Genomic DNA, 14,674 nt, shown 5'->3' with positions numbered 1-14,674 from the left:
ATGTCACAAATGCCGCCTCTTTTCCCAGGCCTCCCCACCGGGGAGTTTTAAAAGAAAATTAACATTAGGTACTTTCAAATAAACAGAAAAGGCTTATGCAAAAGATACAAAATGTATCTCCTCATCCTGCCCGATTTGTCCTCCCCTCGGGTATCTGCCTGGGAGTTTTCCAAGCTTCCCCTTACCTAAAACTAAGCCTCTTGAGAGGAAGATATTAAATAAACCTGCGTTTCCCACACTAGAAGCCACTCGACTGCCACTAAAACAATGATTTACAGTTGAACCCATAGTATGAAACCAGCATTTGGAATGCTGTATTTATGATTTTTAAGAGTCCTTGGTCTAGGGATGTAGCTCAGGGGAAGAGCCTAGCGCACACACAGACCTACACTCCAGCCGTCATGTTTTCAATATTGATTTGCCTTATTCAGCCCCAGCACTGCCAAAAATAGAGTTGTGGCTGTAACTTGCTATGATGGTACACACCTTACCCCGGAACAACAGCATTGTGTACGTGTGTGTGCAAGTGTGCGCACGTGTATGTGTGCGTATGTGCAAGCATGTGTATGTGTGTGTGTGCATGCCTACTCTTGCACACGCGCTAGTGCAGGTACTGACAATATGTCAAAGCTCTCTGTGAGGAAGACAAGTGTCCACCTGCAAGGTGACAAGTGACAACCGGAAAGCTATGAGAGCCTCTAGCTGGGGGTGGAGCAAGCAGAAGGGGGAAAGTTGGCTGGTGAGGGGTCTCCCCACCCCCCACCCTGAGAGACCTGCGAGAAGACCTAAAGGAGACGGGAAAACCCCCCTTGCCCAGGGAAGAGGGCATCCAGGAGACCAGGGAAGCCCGGACTGGCTCAGGCAGGAAGGCAGGCCGGCAGGGAACAGCCAGAGGAGGCCAAAGTTCGGGCAACCCGGCGGAATGTGGGCTTGTCCTGGCGCCAGTGGGCCAGTCCTGGTGGAGCTGAGCAGGCTGGAGCTCCCGCTGGGGTTCAGAAAGGAATCATCCGAGGTCAGTACTGCCACCTACAGGAGCCAAAACTGAAAGCGTTAGGCCCTCTGGCCACACCACACTGGAGCTGGTGAGGCAGCTGTCACCTCACAACCCTTCCCAGCGCCCACGCAGGAGCACAGCGTCAGAAGCACGGCCTCAGTGTGGTGGTGCACACCTGTAACCTCACTGGAGAGGCTGAGGCAGGAGGACCACTGCAAGTTCAAAGCCACACTGGGCTGCATAGCTAAAAAAACTCAAAAAAACAAAAAACAAAAACAAAAAAACCTACCCAAACATTTTCAAGTAATACAACATAGCTTTGCATCACGTAGACACTTTTAAGGACTACTTATTACTCCGCCACCAAAAGAATCAAATCTGTATCAGTGCCAGGCTATGACCCTTCACTGTGTCAACTCTAAAATCGAGTATGGCTACATAGTTTTTCTGACTGAATGAGTGAATAAATAGATAAATAAATAAATAAATATTATTTAACTAATGTTTTTCAAAACTATTGTTTAAATATATTCTTACTATTTGTAGGAATTTTCCCTGCATGGTTCTAGTAACGTCCCACAAGACTCTTAGAAGCTGACAATAAGTAGGCTGATAGGTATCTGCGTACTCTAAATACAGTTTAGAATAAAACTCTGCAGTAAAAACAGCATTTAAACAAACAGCACCTTTTTGTTGGTGATGGGAATGGACAGGAAGTAGTTGGGCTGATAGTCCTTGCGCTTCTTCTTCCTCTTCTTTATTTGCTTGCTCTTGACTGTTTCCTTTTCTTTACTCCTCTTCGAGTTAATCTGAGGCCCATCAGTGACTAGAGGAAAAAAAGCAACCAACGATGTGACGGAACATTTCCACAAAGATGATGCAGTCGGAAAGGGAAAGAGGCAATATTTAAATGGCGATCATTCATAACGGTCATTTTTCAGACTAAAGCAGAGGTTGGCAAATATTTCTACGAAGCACATGTTTTAGGATTTGCAGATCATGCAGTCCCTGTCCCAACTACACAACTTCATTGAAATATAACTGAAGCCGTATAGCTTTGTTCCAATAAAACTTTATTTACAAAGCAACTACTTAGCCTGTGGGCACAGTGTGCTAACCCAGCTAACGAGCATTCTCTCTCATATGCCACAGCCTTTCTAACTCTGGGAAACATCATTTTTTCATCTACCCCCAGTGACCTAACCTCCTCCCACTAGGCCACACCCTCTAAAGGCTCCACCACCTTTAGGGAACCAAGGCTTTAACACACTGGCTTTGGGGACATTCAAGATTCAAACTCTAGCACGTGGGATCAGATGCAAAGGTATCCAGAGTCAATTTCAAAGCCTTCCTGCTGGCCAAAATTGAGACAATTTGAGCATCAAATTGAGTAACAAATTTAGTGGTGTGAAGTACACCAACCATGATTACATCACACAATTCATAATGACACTAAAAAGAAAAATTACAACCATAAACTCACAGGTCACCTTAGGGGAGTCCAGGGAACCATTACACTAAAAATCTGATGGCAAAGGGAAGAAAATCAAGCATTTATCCAGCCTTTTCTTATAATCAAATAGTTGTACAGGAAATAAAATAGCTAACTAAGATAAAGTTCTTTAAATTTGCAGTCAATGAATGCAAATCCATACAGCTAGAACACTGCCATTTTGAAATGCTTAACAAAGCAATAGACTAACCCAAAGATCAGCAGATGATTCACTGGGTAGAAAGCTGATAGGGAATTTCAATAATGGACACACTGGGACAATAAGACCTGAAGCCATTGATCAATCTTAAGATCACAGGAAGGAAGACAAGCAAACGTTGGGCCTACTGAGTCACACTATGGGAAATTCAAGACATCATCTTTAGCCAGGCAAGGTGGAGGACTCCTGTAGTCCCAGCACTCGGAAGGCTGAGGGAGGAGGATCGCAGCAAGTTTGAAGACAGCCTAGACTACATAGTGAGTTCAAGGACAGCCTGAACTACATAGCAAGATCCTGTCTCAAAAAATCAGGAAAAAAAAATACCTTCGGCGCACTCTTGTCAAAATGCCAAACATAATTAAGCCTCTGATCTAAGTACTAGTTTACTGGAAATATGAGGAAAAGAAGTATTTTAAATGATCAGAAGAAGGAAAACTTCTACACAACCTGACTTCCTCAACAACAAACACCACACACACACATACACGCACACACATACACGCGCGCGCGCGCGCGCGCGCGCGCACACACACACGAAAACAGGTCTATACGTGAAAACAGAGTTAAGATATGCATCAATCACTGTGAATACAATTACAGTATAACATATACATGAATGGAAATGTCACAGTGAAACCCATTAACTTGTACAATTAATCTGAGTCGATACTTTTAATATCAATAAAAGGAAATAAAGGGTTCCCAAGGGCAAAACCAAAAAGTAAATATCTGACTACATCCATTTTAAAAAGAAATTTATCAAATATGATGCATAGACATTGGATCCTACCAACTAACTCTAGGTTTTTAAAAATCATGACACAATCAGAGATTGACTGGATACTTGATAGAACAGAAATTACTATTAATTATTAGTAGTAATTATAGTTTAGGTAGACTTTTCAAAAAACATTTCTGGCCTGGGGATGTAGCTCAGTGGTAGAGCATTTGCCTAGCATGCATGAGGCCCTGGGTTTGATCCCTAGCACAGCAAAAGATAAAATTAAATGTTTTAAATGATTCCTCACTTTTATTTTGGAGGTGTTTGGGATCGAACCTAGGGCCTTGTGCCTATTAGACAAGTGCTCTACCGCTGAGCCATACACCAGCCTTTTTAAAATTTTGTCTTATTTTGAGACAGCATCTCACTTAGTTGCCCAGGCTGACCTCAAATTTGTCATCCTTCTGCCTCAGTTTCCCAAGTAGCTGGGATTACAGGCACGCACCACCATACCCATGACTCCTTATTTTTTAAAGGCACAGACTAAAGCATTTACAGGTAAAGTAATATTCCTGGGATTTACTTCAGAATAATCCAATAAAGAGCAGGTGATGAATATGGAAGGTTCACTGCCCTATTATCTCTACTTATAAATCTACTTGAAAGTTTCTATAATGAAGTATTTTTAAAAGACAGATTACCTAGGGCTCTATTCCACTTCTGATTTTCTGTGATCCAGGATAAACATACTGTTAACATCTGCACCAATCAGACGTTTTATGGTGAAATTAAAGAAAAAAGGATTTCAAGAGAATCCTAAAAGTATAGTCTAGCTTTTTTTTTTTTTTTCAAAGTACAGGCACCAACGTATAAGAAGGTGATGAGGTCAATTTAGTAATAAAGGGCACTTTTTAAAAACTGAAAAGGAACGGTCTAACTCATGCAGACAGTATATTACTACCAACCAGTCAGTACGGGTACTGCTTAATGAAACTTGTATTTCCATTTTTTGCATACACGAGTATTGACTAGCAAAGTAAAATGCAACCTTTATTGAGAACATCAGATATATTCATTTGTACTGTATTTTATTCAGACTCTAATAAAAAGCAATCCTAAAGAACAGACTTAAAAGATCGCTGGCACTTTTAGCATTTTAAGTGGTTTTATACCTTATCTGTTTTACACCTCCATTCCTGTCTGTAGCAATGGATTCTTGCTCTTTTTGAACACTGCAGAATCTATTTTACAGACATCAGAAAGGGACAACCACATTCTCTTAAAGTCATAGCTGCAACATCTCAGACCTCTAACAATTCCAGTATCATCAGAACGACTGTAAAATTCCAATTCAGAATACAATTTCCTGGCAAAGATTATGTAGTACAAGGTTAGGCTAACTCTCTTTAGCTCTCAGCCTTATGAATCACAATTTAACTTTGAACCAAATGATCTAAAAATTCATTTTGTTAGGCGTCACAGGCAGCATAAAGTTTAAAATTATCGGACACCTGGTTTTTAAACAGAATCCTAATAATAGTTATTGCTCTAGTACAGTTTTATCAACCCTTAACATACTTTTAGTTGATTCAATGATTCCTGGTGATTTTGTGGTAAACTTATTTCACCTGAGCCCAAGAGCTCTTTCTCACCCATTTGCTTGAATAGTTGTTTTTAAATTATTGTTTGTAAAGGTAATTTGTGAAGCCAAAGTATAAAATGTTTTCCTTACTGGTCGTTTTATCTCTAATTTTTAACATTATAAATTTTGAATCTCGATTCTAGAGATAATTTGCTTTTTTAAAAACTTTCACGTGAAACTATCCAGAGCAAAAATATTCATTAATAACCTAGTATAGTGATATAAATATTAAAGGTCAGTGGCCGTAGAGACGAAAGGTAGCGCACGCTGGCCGGGGGCCCCCAGCCGCCGACTGCATTCGTCACAGTAACTTTATGGCTGGCAAAAGAGTCAGGCATGAAGCACAGCTCATCAATTCATGGTATAAATTTAATTTATTCCACCTGTTAATTTCCATAATGGTTTCAGGAGCCATTTTCATGTGCTCTAGTGAATTCAGTCATGTTCACAAAGGCTGGAACCCTCTGATCCCCGCATTTGTTTTAGTAACTAAAGCAGCCCATGTCATTTTATGTAAATGAACCATTGTTCCACAAGTTCTATGTATTCCCTCAAAAACTTCAGAGCAATGAGTTATGAGAAATTAACTTCATTAAGCAGTCCATCTGCTACTGTGGGTTGACTGTTTTCACACTTCCCCTTCATTAAAAACCTGAGAACAAATTAGATTTTGTTTCATTATTTTCTTTCTTCCTTGTTATTTAAAAAGTAATCATTCCAAGAAGGGGATATAGCTCAGTGGCACAGCACCTGCTTGGAAAGCGCAAGGTCCTGAGTTCGATTCCCAGTACCAAAAAAAATAATAAAAGTAAAATAAATAATAAATAAACAAATAAAAAGTAATCATTCCTAAAACTGTTTAATTGTATGACAGAATATTATCTTCTATATTTCATAGAATTATCCCTCCTTACTACCTAGATAATCTTTGACAAAGTACTTTCTAAAACTACACTTTTACCTCCTTTACTTAACCTCTCTATGGAGATTAAGTGAGTATTTGGCAACGGCCAGAACCATTCAATAGTGTTATTATAAGATACTGTTCATGAAGCCAGGCAAGGTGGCCCACACCTGTCATCTCAGCACCTCAGGAAGCTGAGACAGGAGGATCGGGAGATAGAGGCCACCCTGGGCTACACAGTGAGTTTAGGGTCTGCCTGCACTGCATTGTGAGACACTGTTTGAAAAAAAAAAAACATAAAAAATAGAGGCAATCGGTATGATCAAAATATATGCATTGAAAGTCAATATTGTGTAAAATGAATAGGCACTAATAATGAAAGAAAAGTAAAATTCCAAGCTTCCTCATTTGATGTCTTCTATAAAATACTGTACTCCAGTTTCTGAGGAAAAAGAATCATCACATATATGATAAAGTGTTATCTTTACAAAAAATTCTTATAACTCAATTGATGAAATAGATAAAGAGCACGAAAACACACGTGGCCATGAACATGAAGAATGTCCAACCTCAGTAGCAATCAAACAAATGAAAAGTATAACAACATAAAAATTAAAAATAAGTTAATAATAATATCACTCAAGGGGCAAATTATTACAATCAACAAATATACTTGGGAAAAAATTTGGTAAAACTAAGGCAATGAAAAGCTCCTGAGACTAGCTGTGCATTGTTAAGGATTTAACATGCATTAGGAGCTGAATCTTTCCCACAGTGCTGTGTGGCAGCTACCATTATTAAACTAATAACTAATAAAACTAAGCCTGGAAAAAAGACATGGAAAAAAAAAAAAACCATAGGAGCAAATACTGAACCCTGACAATCTGGCTCCACGGTATCACTTTTATTTGTTTTGTTTGGTTTTTTAAGACAGGGTCTGGCTGTGTAGCCCAGGCTGGCTTTGAACTCCTGTTCACCCCATGCCTCAGCCTCCCAAATGCTGGGATTACAGGCATGCACCAGGACGCCCAGCCCACAGTACTTACCTTTCCCCACCACAGTGTAACTGTCCCTCAAAGGACAGCAACGAAGAGGACCGAGTTCACCCACACCTACATTTACTGACTCTATAAAGCCAAACTCTTTCAAAGCAAGTTTTTAACCACACTAAAATTTTTAGTTGCATTTTTTCATAAAAATAATAAAGAACATTTATAAAATTTGAGAAAGGAAAAAAATTATTCAAAACCTACTCCTTAACACCATCAGTATAAACTTTGGTGAGACAGCCCATAAAGTATTTGCACACTGTACACAGCATTCAAAATTCTGGGCTACTTTTTCATTTTTGCCTCACACATAAGATACAGATAGAGAGACAGGCAAACAGATGCACGGATATATGCAGTGGTCCCTAAACTGATTTCAGAAATATTGTAATTTGTGAAATATTAGTAATATTGTAATCTATAATAGTAAAGAATTGTGCAATGTAATTTAGAGACACTAAAATAGCTTAAGAAGTCATTCCCTAAATTTCAGACATCTGCATTTTTCCCAATACCTGCATAGTACTTTTTCAAACACTGAGCCAAGCTAGGTGATGAGGCACACACCTGTAACCCCCACTGGTCAGGAAGGTAAAGGAAGGGTTGCAAATTCTGGGACAGGCTGGGAACTCAGCAAGACTGTGTATCAAAATCAAATTTAAACCGGGCATGGTGGCACATGCCTATAATCCCAGCACTCAGGAGGCTGAGGCAGGAGGATCATTGTGAGTTAGAGACCAGCTTGGGTTACAAAGTGAGCTCAAGGCCAGCCTGAACTGCATAGCGAGACCCTGTCTCAAAAAGACCAAAAAAAAAAAAAAAAAAAGAGATCAAACTTAAAATGGGGGAGGTATGTATTAAGATTCAATTTTTGACGTCATATTTTTCTCCAATATTTTTAAAATTTTTAATTGGTATTTTAAAACATTTGAGGTGCCAAGTCTTTTTTTAAATATGTTAATACTATTAGCTAGTAAAGTAACAAAATGGTAATAGCCAATACCTCAAACATCTCCAATAATTACTGTAAGGCTTGATTCAGACCTGGCTCTCCCAGTACCCCTCCTATCTGCTGGGAGAAGCATTGTTCTCAGCTCAGTGCCGGGGCCCTCAGCAAACACAGGATGTCTTAAATCAATGAGCTGGAGCACAGACTCACGCGAGCACCCAGACATCTGAAGACACCCACGCATTCACACCAGATGCCCCAAGGACTTCGTCCACTGATGCACAAGACATCCAGAGAACTCTGACCACTGACGTGTACTAAGATCCTCCTGCCTCACATCCCTTGCCTTCTTTCAAGCCCTATAAAAGAAGCCTGCTTCTCTTTGCTCCCTCCAGATAGCCTTCTCGCCCTCTGTCTGCCTGCACCCAGTACAGTAAATCCCACGCCACGCTGCCTTTACACAAGCCATCCCAGCATCTCAGTTGGTCTCTGCCTCACCCCACTCCTTACAGTTAGTTACAAGATTAAAATTCTGGATAAAATAAAGGTTAAACATTTCAATAAAAGAAGAACTGAATTCCACGTTTAAGGAAGATGTGACTGAAAACTCTCAGATACTTTCTTCTGAATCTTGACTTAAATGTGGCTGGAGAGTTAAGCACAGTAATTCTCTTTATTTGCAGGGGCAGTTGTTTGTTTGAGACAGGGTCTTGCTCTGTAGCCCAGGCTGGCCTGGAAATCATGGAGATTCTCTTGGCTCAGCCTCTGGAGTGCTGGGATTACAGGAGTGTGCCACCATGCCCAGCTATACCGTGTTTCTCTTGAAAGACTAGAGACTACGGTAAGCTAGGTGTATGGCACGTACTATAAGACTAGAGGCCAGTAATCCAAGAAGTCAGGAGGCTGAGGCAGGAGGATCACCTCAAATTCAAGGCCAGCCTGGACTACATAGTAAGCTCAAGACCAGCCTGAAATACACTGCAAGACCTTGTGAAAGGAAGGAAGGAAGGAAGGAAGGAAGGAAGGAAGGAAGGAAGGCAGGCAGGCAGGCAGGCAGGCAGGAAGGAAGGAAGGAAGGAAGGAAGGAAGGAAAGAAGTTAGTTAATTACCCTGAGCTGTGCACAGATCTACGCTGCAGAAAGCTGTCCAAGCTCTTCCACCAACAGGGAATGCCCCAGCACAGCCTCCGCTGCAAGTTCCACGCAGCCCTTCTTCAGAGCAGCGGCACTCTCTGGACGCTGTACTGGGTTGACTGCAATGCTTTCTTGATAGAGAGATCCAGCAAAGCACGCTGGCGCACATCTGCAATCAAGCACTCTGGAGGCCGAGGCAGGAAGACTGCAAATTCAAACCTACCCTGGGCAATTTAGCCAGTCTCGAACATTTGATTTTTTTTTCAGGACTGGGGATTGAACCCAGCCTCTGCAATGAGCTGCATCCCTCGCCCTTTTTTTTGCATTTTGAAGCAGGGTGTCACTAGGTTGCCCAGGCTGGCCATGAACTTGTCAGAATCTCATTTGATTAAAAATTAGTTAGTGGTTTCTTGTTTGTAAAAAATTTTACTATTTGTTCCTTAGAGTTACCAAAAGAGCTATTATTTTAAAAAACGATAATCAGATGTCCCCAAATAACTGAGGGATGTTTCAAAGGTTTAGTAAGCAGCAGTCATACCGGAGTCAAGGGAGGTGAGGAGTGTGAGTCAGGAGCCCGGCAGCTGGAGAAGTGAGCAGGTTTCACCTTCTGCCTCAGCCTACCTGCCAGAACGAGGCTGGGGAAGAAACACGAGTAGGCGACAATGGCAAGGGCCCCCCACGGACGCGGGCCTGACTGCTCAAGCTCTGTCACCTACCCAAGACCAGAGGGCAACAAAACCAGAAAGCGGTGCTTCGATTGTCCAAACACACACTCCTCACTGTGTCTGCTCAAGAAGTGCGGGATTAAGAGGACAACTTTCAATCCTTGCTATTCTGCCTCTCTTTTCCAAAAGGGTCTTCTACTTAACAAGAGCGCACATTCTTCTAATCAAAGGCCCCTACAGGTCTAAAACTCCAACACACTTTTCCAGAGCTGGCTGGAAAGGAAAAGACGGAGTCGACGTCCTGGCCAGCAGACAGCTCCCCATGCTCCCTGTTCTCCTGGACTACGGAGTGGGGAAGACTGATCGCCAAAATGCCAGAGATCATAAACACCTCTTCCCGTACCCAAACCATAACTGCACCCGGGAGGCTGTGTGATAGAGAGCTGTGTGCTTTCTGAACAGGGCTGAGCATCAGAATCACAGGGGATGTTTCAAAACATAAAACTCTGATGCCAGGCATGGCAGCACATCTGTAATCCCAGCATGCTGGAGGTTGAGGCAGGAGGATTGGTGTGAGTTCAAGGACAGACTGGGCTACACAGTAGCATGCGTCCAAGGCCAGCCTGTGTGGCCTTCGTTGTATGAAATCACTGCTATTAATATCCTAGCTCCACAGTAAAGTTGAGAGCTTCATGAAGGTGCAGATGGTCATGTGTTTCAATACCCTCAATGTCTAGCAAGCCTGATGGCACCCATGGTTATCAAAAGAATGAATAACCAATCCAAAACCACAGGTTCTATAACTAGTTCTTTTCAATTTTGCAAATTTACTTAACTTCTCTAAGTCTGTTTTCTCCTCTCAAAATATAGACTGAACTAGACAACTTTTTATTTAACACAGAATCTGTCATTAAAATAAAAAGAGAAATCCCCCTTATCTGCAGGCAGTCCACTTCAAAACCCCTAGGGGACCCCCAAACCAGACTGTGCTGAACCTACAGAGACTGCTTTTCTCTACACGTATCTGTCTTAGTTACTTTCCTCCGTACTGAGACAAAAGACCCAACACCCAAAGCTAAAGGAGGGAAGGGTTACTTTGCTCACAGTTCCTGGAGGTTTCAATCCATCATCGGCTGGCTCCAAGGCAGGGTGGCACATGGCAGAGAAACAGCCAGAAGGCAGCAAAGCAATATGGACCTAAACAGGGTCTTTCTGCCCCTTTTTTCTTACCTACGCTACTAAGGGTGGGCAGCACTCACACCCTTAATCCTAGTGCCCTCGATCCTAGCACTGCACCATGAATCAGTCCCATCATCACACACTCTAGATGCAGCTACTTCTGAAAAATCCCCACCTATGACTGCATGAGGCTTTGGTGGGGGGATATCTAGACACAAGCTGTAATAACATCCATACTCACCATAAAGTGCACTGCATGAACGAGAAGTAAGAAGGAAGTGACAAGACTGGGGGAGGGCAGTATACACGGTCAAGACGAGAAAGGTGTGTGGACTGATTCCCCGAGACGCATGTGAGTATTGTGCATCACAAACACACACCAGAACGAAATCAAAAAAGTTTCAAGATTTGTAAGTTCTTTGTCCATCATTATATTAATGAATTAAAACTGAAGCTAAAAAATAATTTAAGCACTCTAAGAAACTGCAACAATAATGATAACACAGAATAATTATGCATAGAACAATAAAATGGGCCATCATTAGGTTAAAAAGGGGGTTCCTCCAACACAGGCTCCTCGGTAACATCACCATCTGTCTAGTAACCAAGACGCCGAAGGAAGTTGAAGCAAGCTAAGTGCGGTGAGGACACTCAGGGGACAGCAGACAGCAGAACTGAACATGCATCTGTTGAATATATTGATGCTTTTATGTCCCTACTTACAAGTAACCTGGGTAACAGGCAAATGTGTTACACTTTCAGTGGGGGTCGCTCCAAACATCAGTAGGAAATTGTTTTTATAATGATGTGATGTTCAAAGTTAGATACTGATGTAGTTCCAACAGGATTTCAAGCAAGCAAACGCTTCTCTGAGGTTTGTGGACAGAGCTACCAAGGATTGAATCAGATCAGCAAGCGCATCTTAGGAGTTTCACTGTTCTCCTTACTGGCCTCTGGTGCCCCAGGAGGGAAGGGAAATCGCTGGCTGTCGTCCCCCAGGGACCTTTTCACCTGCAAGGTGCCCACAGGTCCCGCAGAGCCAGAAATTAGCAGTGGCTCGGAAGAAGAGAAGGCGGGTATGACAGACCACAAACTACTCCAGCCAAGTTATGTTCAGAACCAGCTTACAGAATGATCTGGCCCAAAATTATGCTAAACACATCTTAATCCTATCTGCGGTGACAGCTTTGGTGCCACAGAATCAGCAGAGACACTGACTATGAACATAAACTCAAAAATAAGATGCGTATTTAAACTAAAATAATTTATTAAGGAAATTATAACTAATTTACTACTCGCAGCCTCTGAATACTGGCTTATTTAATAAAGCACTCACCTCCGTAAGCATCTTCAATATCTATAGTGGCAAACGGCAAGCTGATCAGGGAATCCACAGTGCTGGCGGCACAGTCCATAGACGCTTCCTCTTCTCCGGACCCACTGTCGCACATGTTGGAACTTGGTGCCCCTTTAACACATCCCACGGAGAAAGATGCATCATTTAACTTGCTAGGCTTGAAAATTCCTATCCGAAACCAAAACAATGCTGCTCACCAAATTCTGTCTTAGCATCTAGCAGAGAGAGTACTTTCATACTAATGTAAGCAGTTCTTAGACCATATTCTGTATCCCTAAGTGCATTTTTATGTTAATAACAAGCTTCTAAAATGTAGTCATGTTCTAAAGAACAGCAACTCGAGGCTAATTGAAAGCAGAGTCAATAGACCACCCTCAGCATTTTTTTACAGCTTCTTTTCCTCAATTCTAAAACTACATGTTTTTGGCTGGATGTGGTGGTGCACATCTGTAGTCCCAACTCTCAAGAGGCTGAGGCAGGAGGATTGCTGCAAGTTGGAGGCCAGCCTGGACTACACAGCAAGACCTTGTCTTAAAAGAAAAAACTAAATAAATAAAACTACACTTTCACCTACCTTTTGAAAACAAACAAACCAGGTTTACTCTTTTTCGTGTTTACATTTAATATTACATATCCATGCTCATTTGTACAGATTCCAACCTTTGTATTTTCCCCCTAAGGACTTTTTTAAAATTGTTTCCCTCCCTCATTACATGTAACAGTGAGAACTCAGTTAAATACAGTATGCGTGGCTCTAAATACCTATTTTGGGAAATTCAACTGTAAGAACCAAATGGTCTTACAGTTTCCGTAACGTGGTCACACACTAATACGAATTCATACTTCCCATGTGGTCTGTTTTCTTATTAGGGAGTGGGAAAATCACCTACATCCTGGGCAGCTGTGTAATCTGCTAAACGTTCCCTGCTAAGCATATTAGGTAGCGGCCTCCCCAATGCCTCTGTTCTGCATGCCTTTAACGATAGACACAAGTGTCACCCGGACTAAGGCTGCACAGGTTCCTAGGGTGTTTACATCATTTTTATTCCATCTATTTACTAAAAACTAATCTACCTTCAAGCTGTTAAAGAAATCGCTGATTTCCTTTTGTTATATACTTCGCTATTTTGGAATACAATACCTGCAAAGGACATTCCATGAAGAATATGGCTTGCAAAACACAATACAGTAACTATCAAATTAGGTCACAGCTAACGTGTGTGCCCAAGATGTACACGTTTACTGCAGTTTACTGCAGTTTACTTGTTTTCTGGATAAAAGAGCAATAACAATTTTTTTAAAAATCAATCAAGTTGAACGATAAAAAATAATAGTCTGAGTAAAAATAATAGTCTGAGTAACACTTTTTTTTTGTTTTGAGACAGGGTCTTGCTGTGTAACTCAGACTGGCCTTGAACTCACAGGCTGGCCTCAAACTCATGGTGATCCTCCTGCCTCAGCCTCGGGAATGCTGGGATTACAGGCGTGCGCCACCACGCCCAGGGCTCCCTATTTTATTCTTAATCTAAGCACTGGGCAAGCTGAAGTGGCCCATTTAACACTGATATCTCAATACTAGCTCTTTAATCATGGCATCGGTTGAAACTACAGGCGGCTGTGGCTCACAACCGTTGAATGTAGGATTTCTCAGCTTTATGATGGTATGAAAGCAATGTGTGTCCGATAGAAACCACAGTTGGGATTTTGAATTCTGACATTGTTCTGGGTGAGTGAGAGAGAGAGAGAGGTGGAGCAATGCTATGGTAATGCTAGGCAACAGCAAGCCGCAGCTTTCAAGCCCAAAAAAGTAAAGGAAATCCCAGCACTCTAGGAGGCTGAGGCAGGAGTGTCTTCAGTTCAGTGCCAGTCTGGAACATAGCAAGTGTCTCAAAAAAGGGGGAGAGGGCCTGTAAAGGGGATGGCTGGTTGGACTCCCCAAGAACCACCCGCAAACGCCAACACCAGCCATTCTAACTGGACTAATATGCTGAAGAAGAGCCAAGATAAATCCACAGTTGAAATCCAAGACCGCCCACTTGGAACTGAGGAGCGATTCCCTCTTTAGTAGTCTCCCGCCTGAATCCCAGCACTCTGGAGGCTGAGGCTGGAGGCAGCCTGGGCTACACAGTGAGTTCAAGGGCAGCCTGACCTAGTCTCAGGAAAACAACCAACCAACCAAAATCATCTGCAAATGCCTGCATGTGACATTATAAATGCATCTCCAAAACGTGCACCTGGGCCCCCACCCGGCCCCAAGCCTGGCCCTGCGTCTGCCTGAGCGCTGCAAACCTCCGTGCCCCAGAAAACGCCTGTGCGTGTGCACCTTCCCCGTTCTCTGCTTCTCGAGTTACAACGTCAGACTCCGCAGG

At 42.2% G+C, this 14,674-nt stretch overlaps 1 protein-coding gene across 1 annotated transcript in view; it reads right to left on the bottom strand.

Annotated features, from left to right (window-relative positions):
• Positions 1–14,674, bottom strand: part of Akap7 (A kinase (PRKA) anchor protein 7) — a gene marked incomplete in the record, with an annotated part of 118,829 nt that overhangs the window by 103,562 nt on the left and 593 nt on the right. The window contains 2 exon segments of the mRNA XM_013516678.1: positions 1,681–1,820; positions 12,285–12,416. Of these exon segments, the coding sequence (XP_013372132.1) occupies positions 1,681–1,820; positions 12,285–12,416 (272 nt within the window).

The sequence above is a fragment of the Chinchilla lanigera genome, unplaced genomic scaffold (genome assembly GCF_000276665.1).
Source record: "Chinchilla lanigera isolate Chin_1 unplaced genomic scaffold, ChiLan1.0 scaffold00035, whole genome shotgun sequence".
In the NCBI taxonomy this organism is placed as follows: Eukaryota; Metazoa; Chordata; class Mammalia; order Rodentia; family Chinchillidae; genus Chinchilla; species Chinchilla lanigera.
This window is presented reverse-complemented; position numbering and strand designations above follow the sequence as displayed.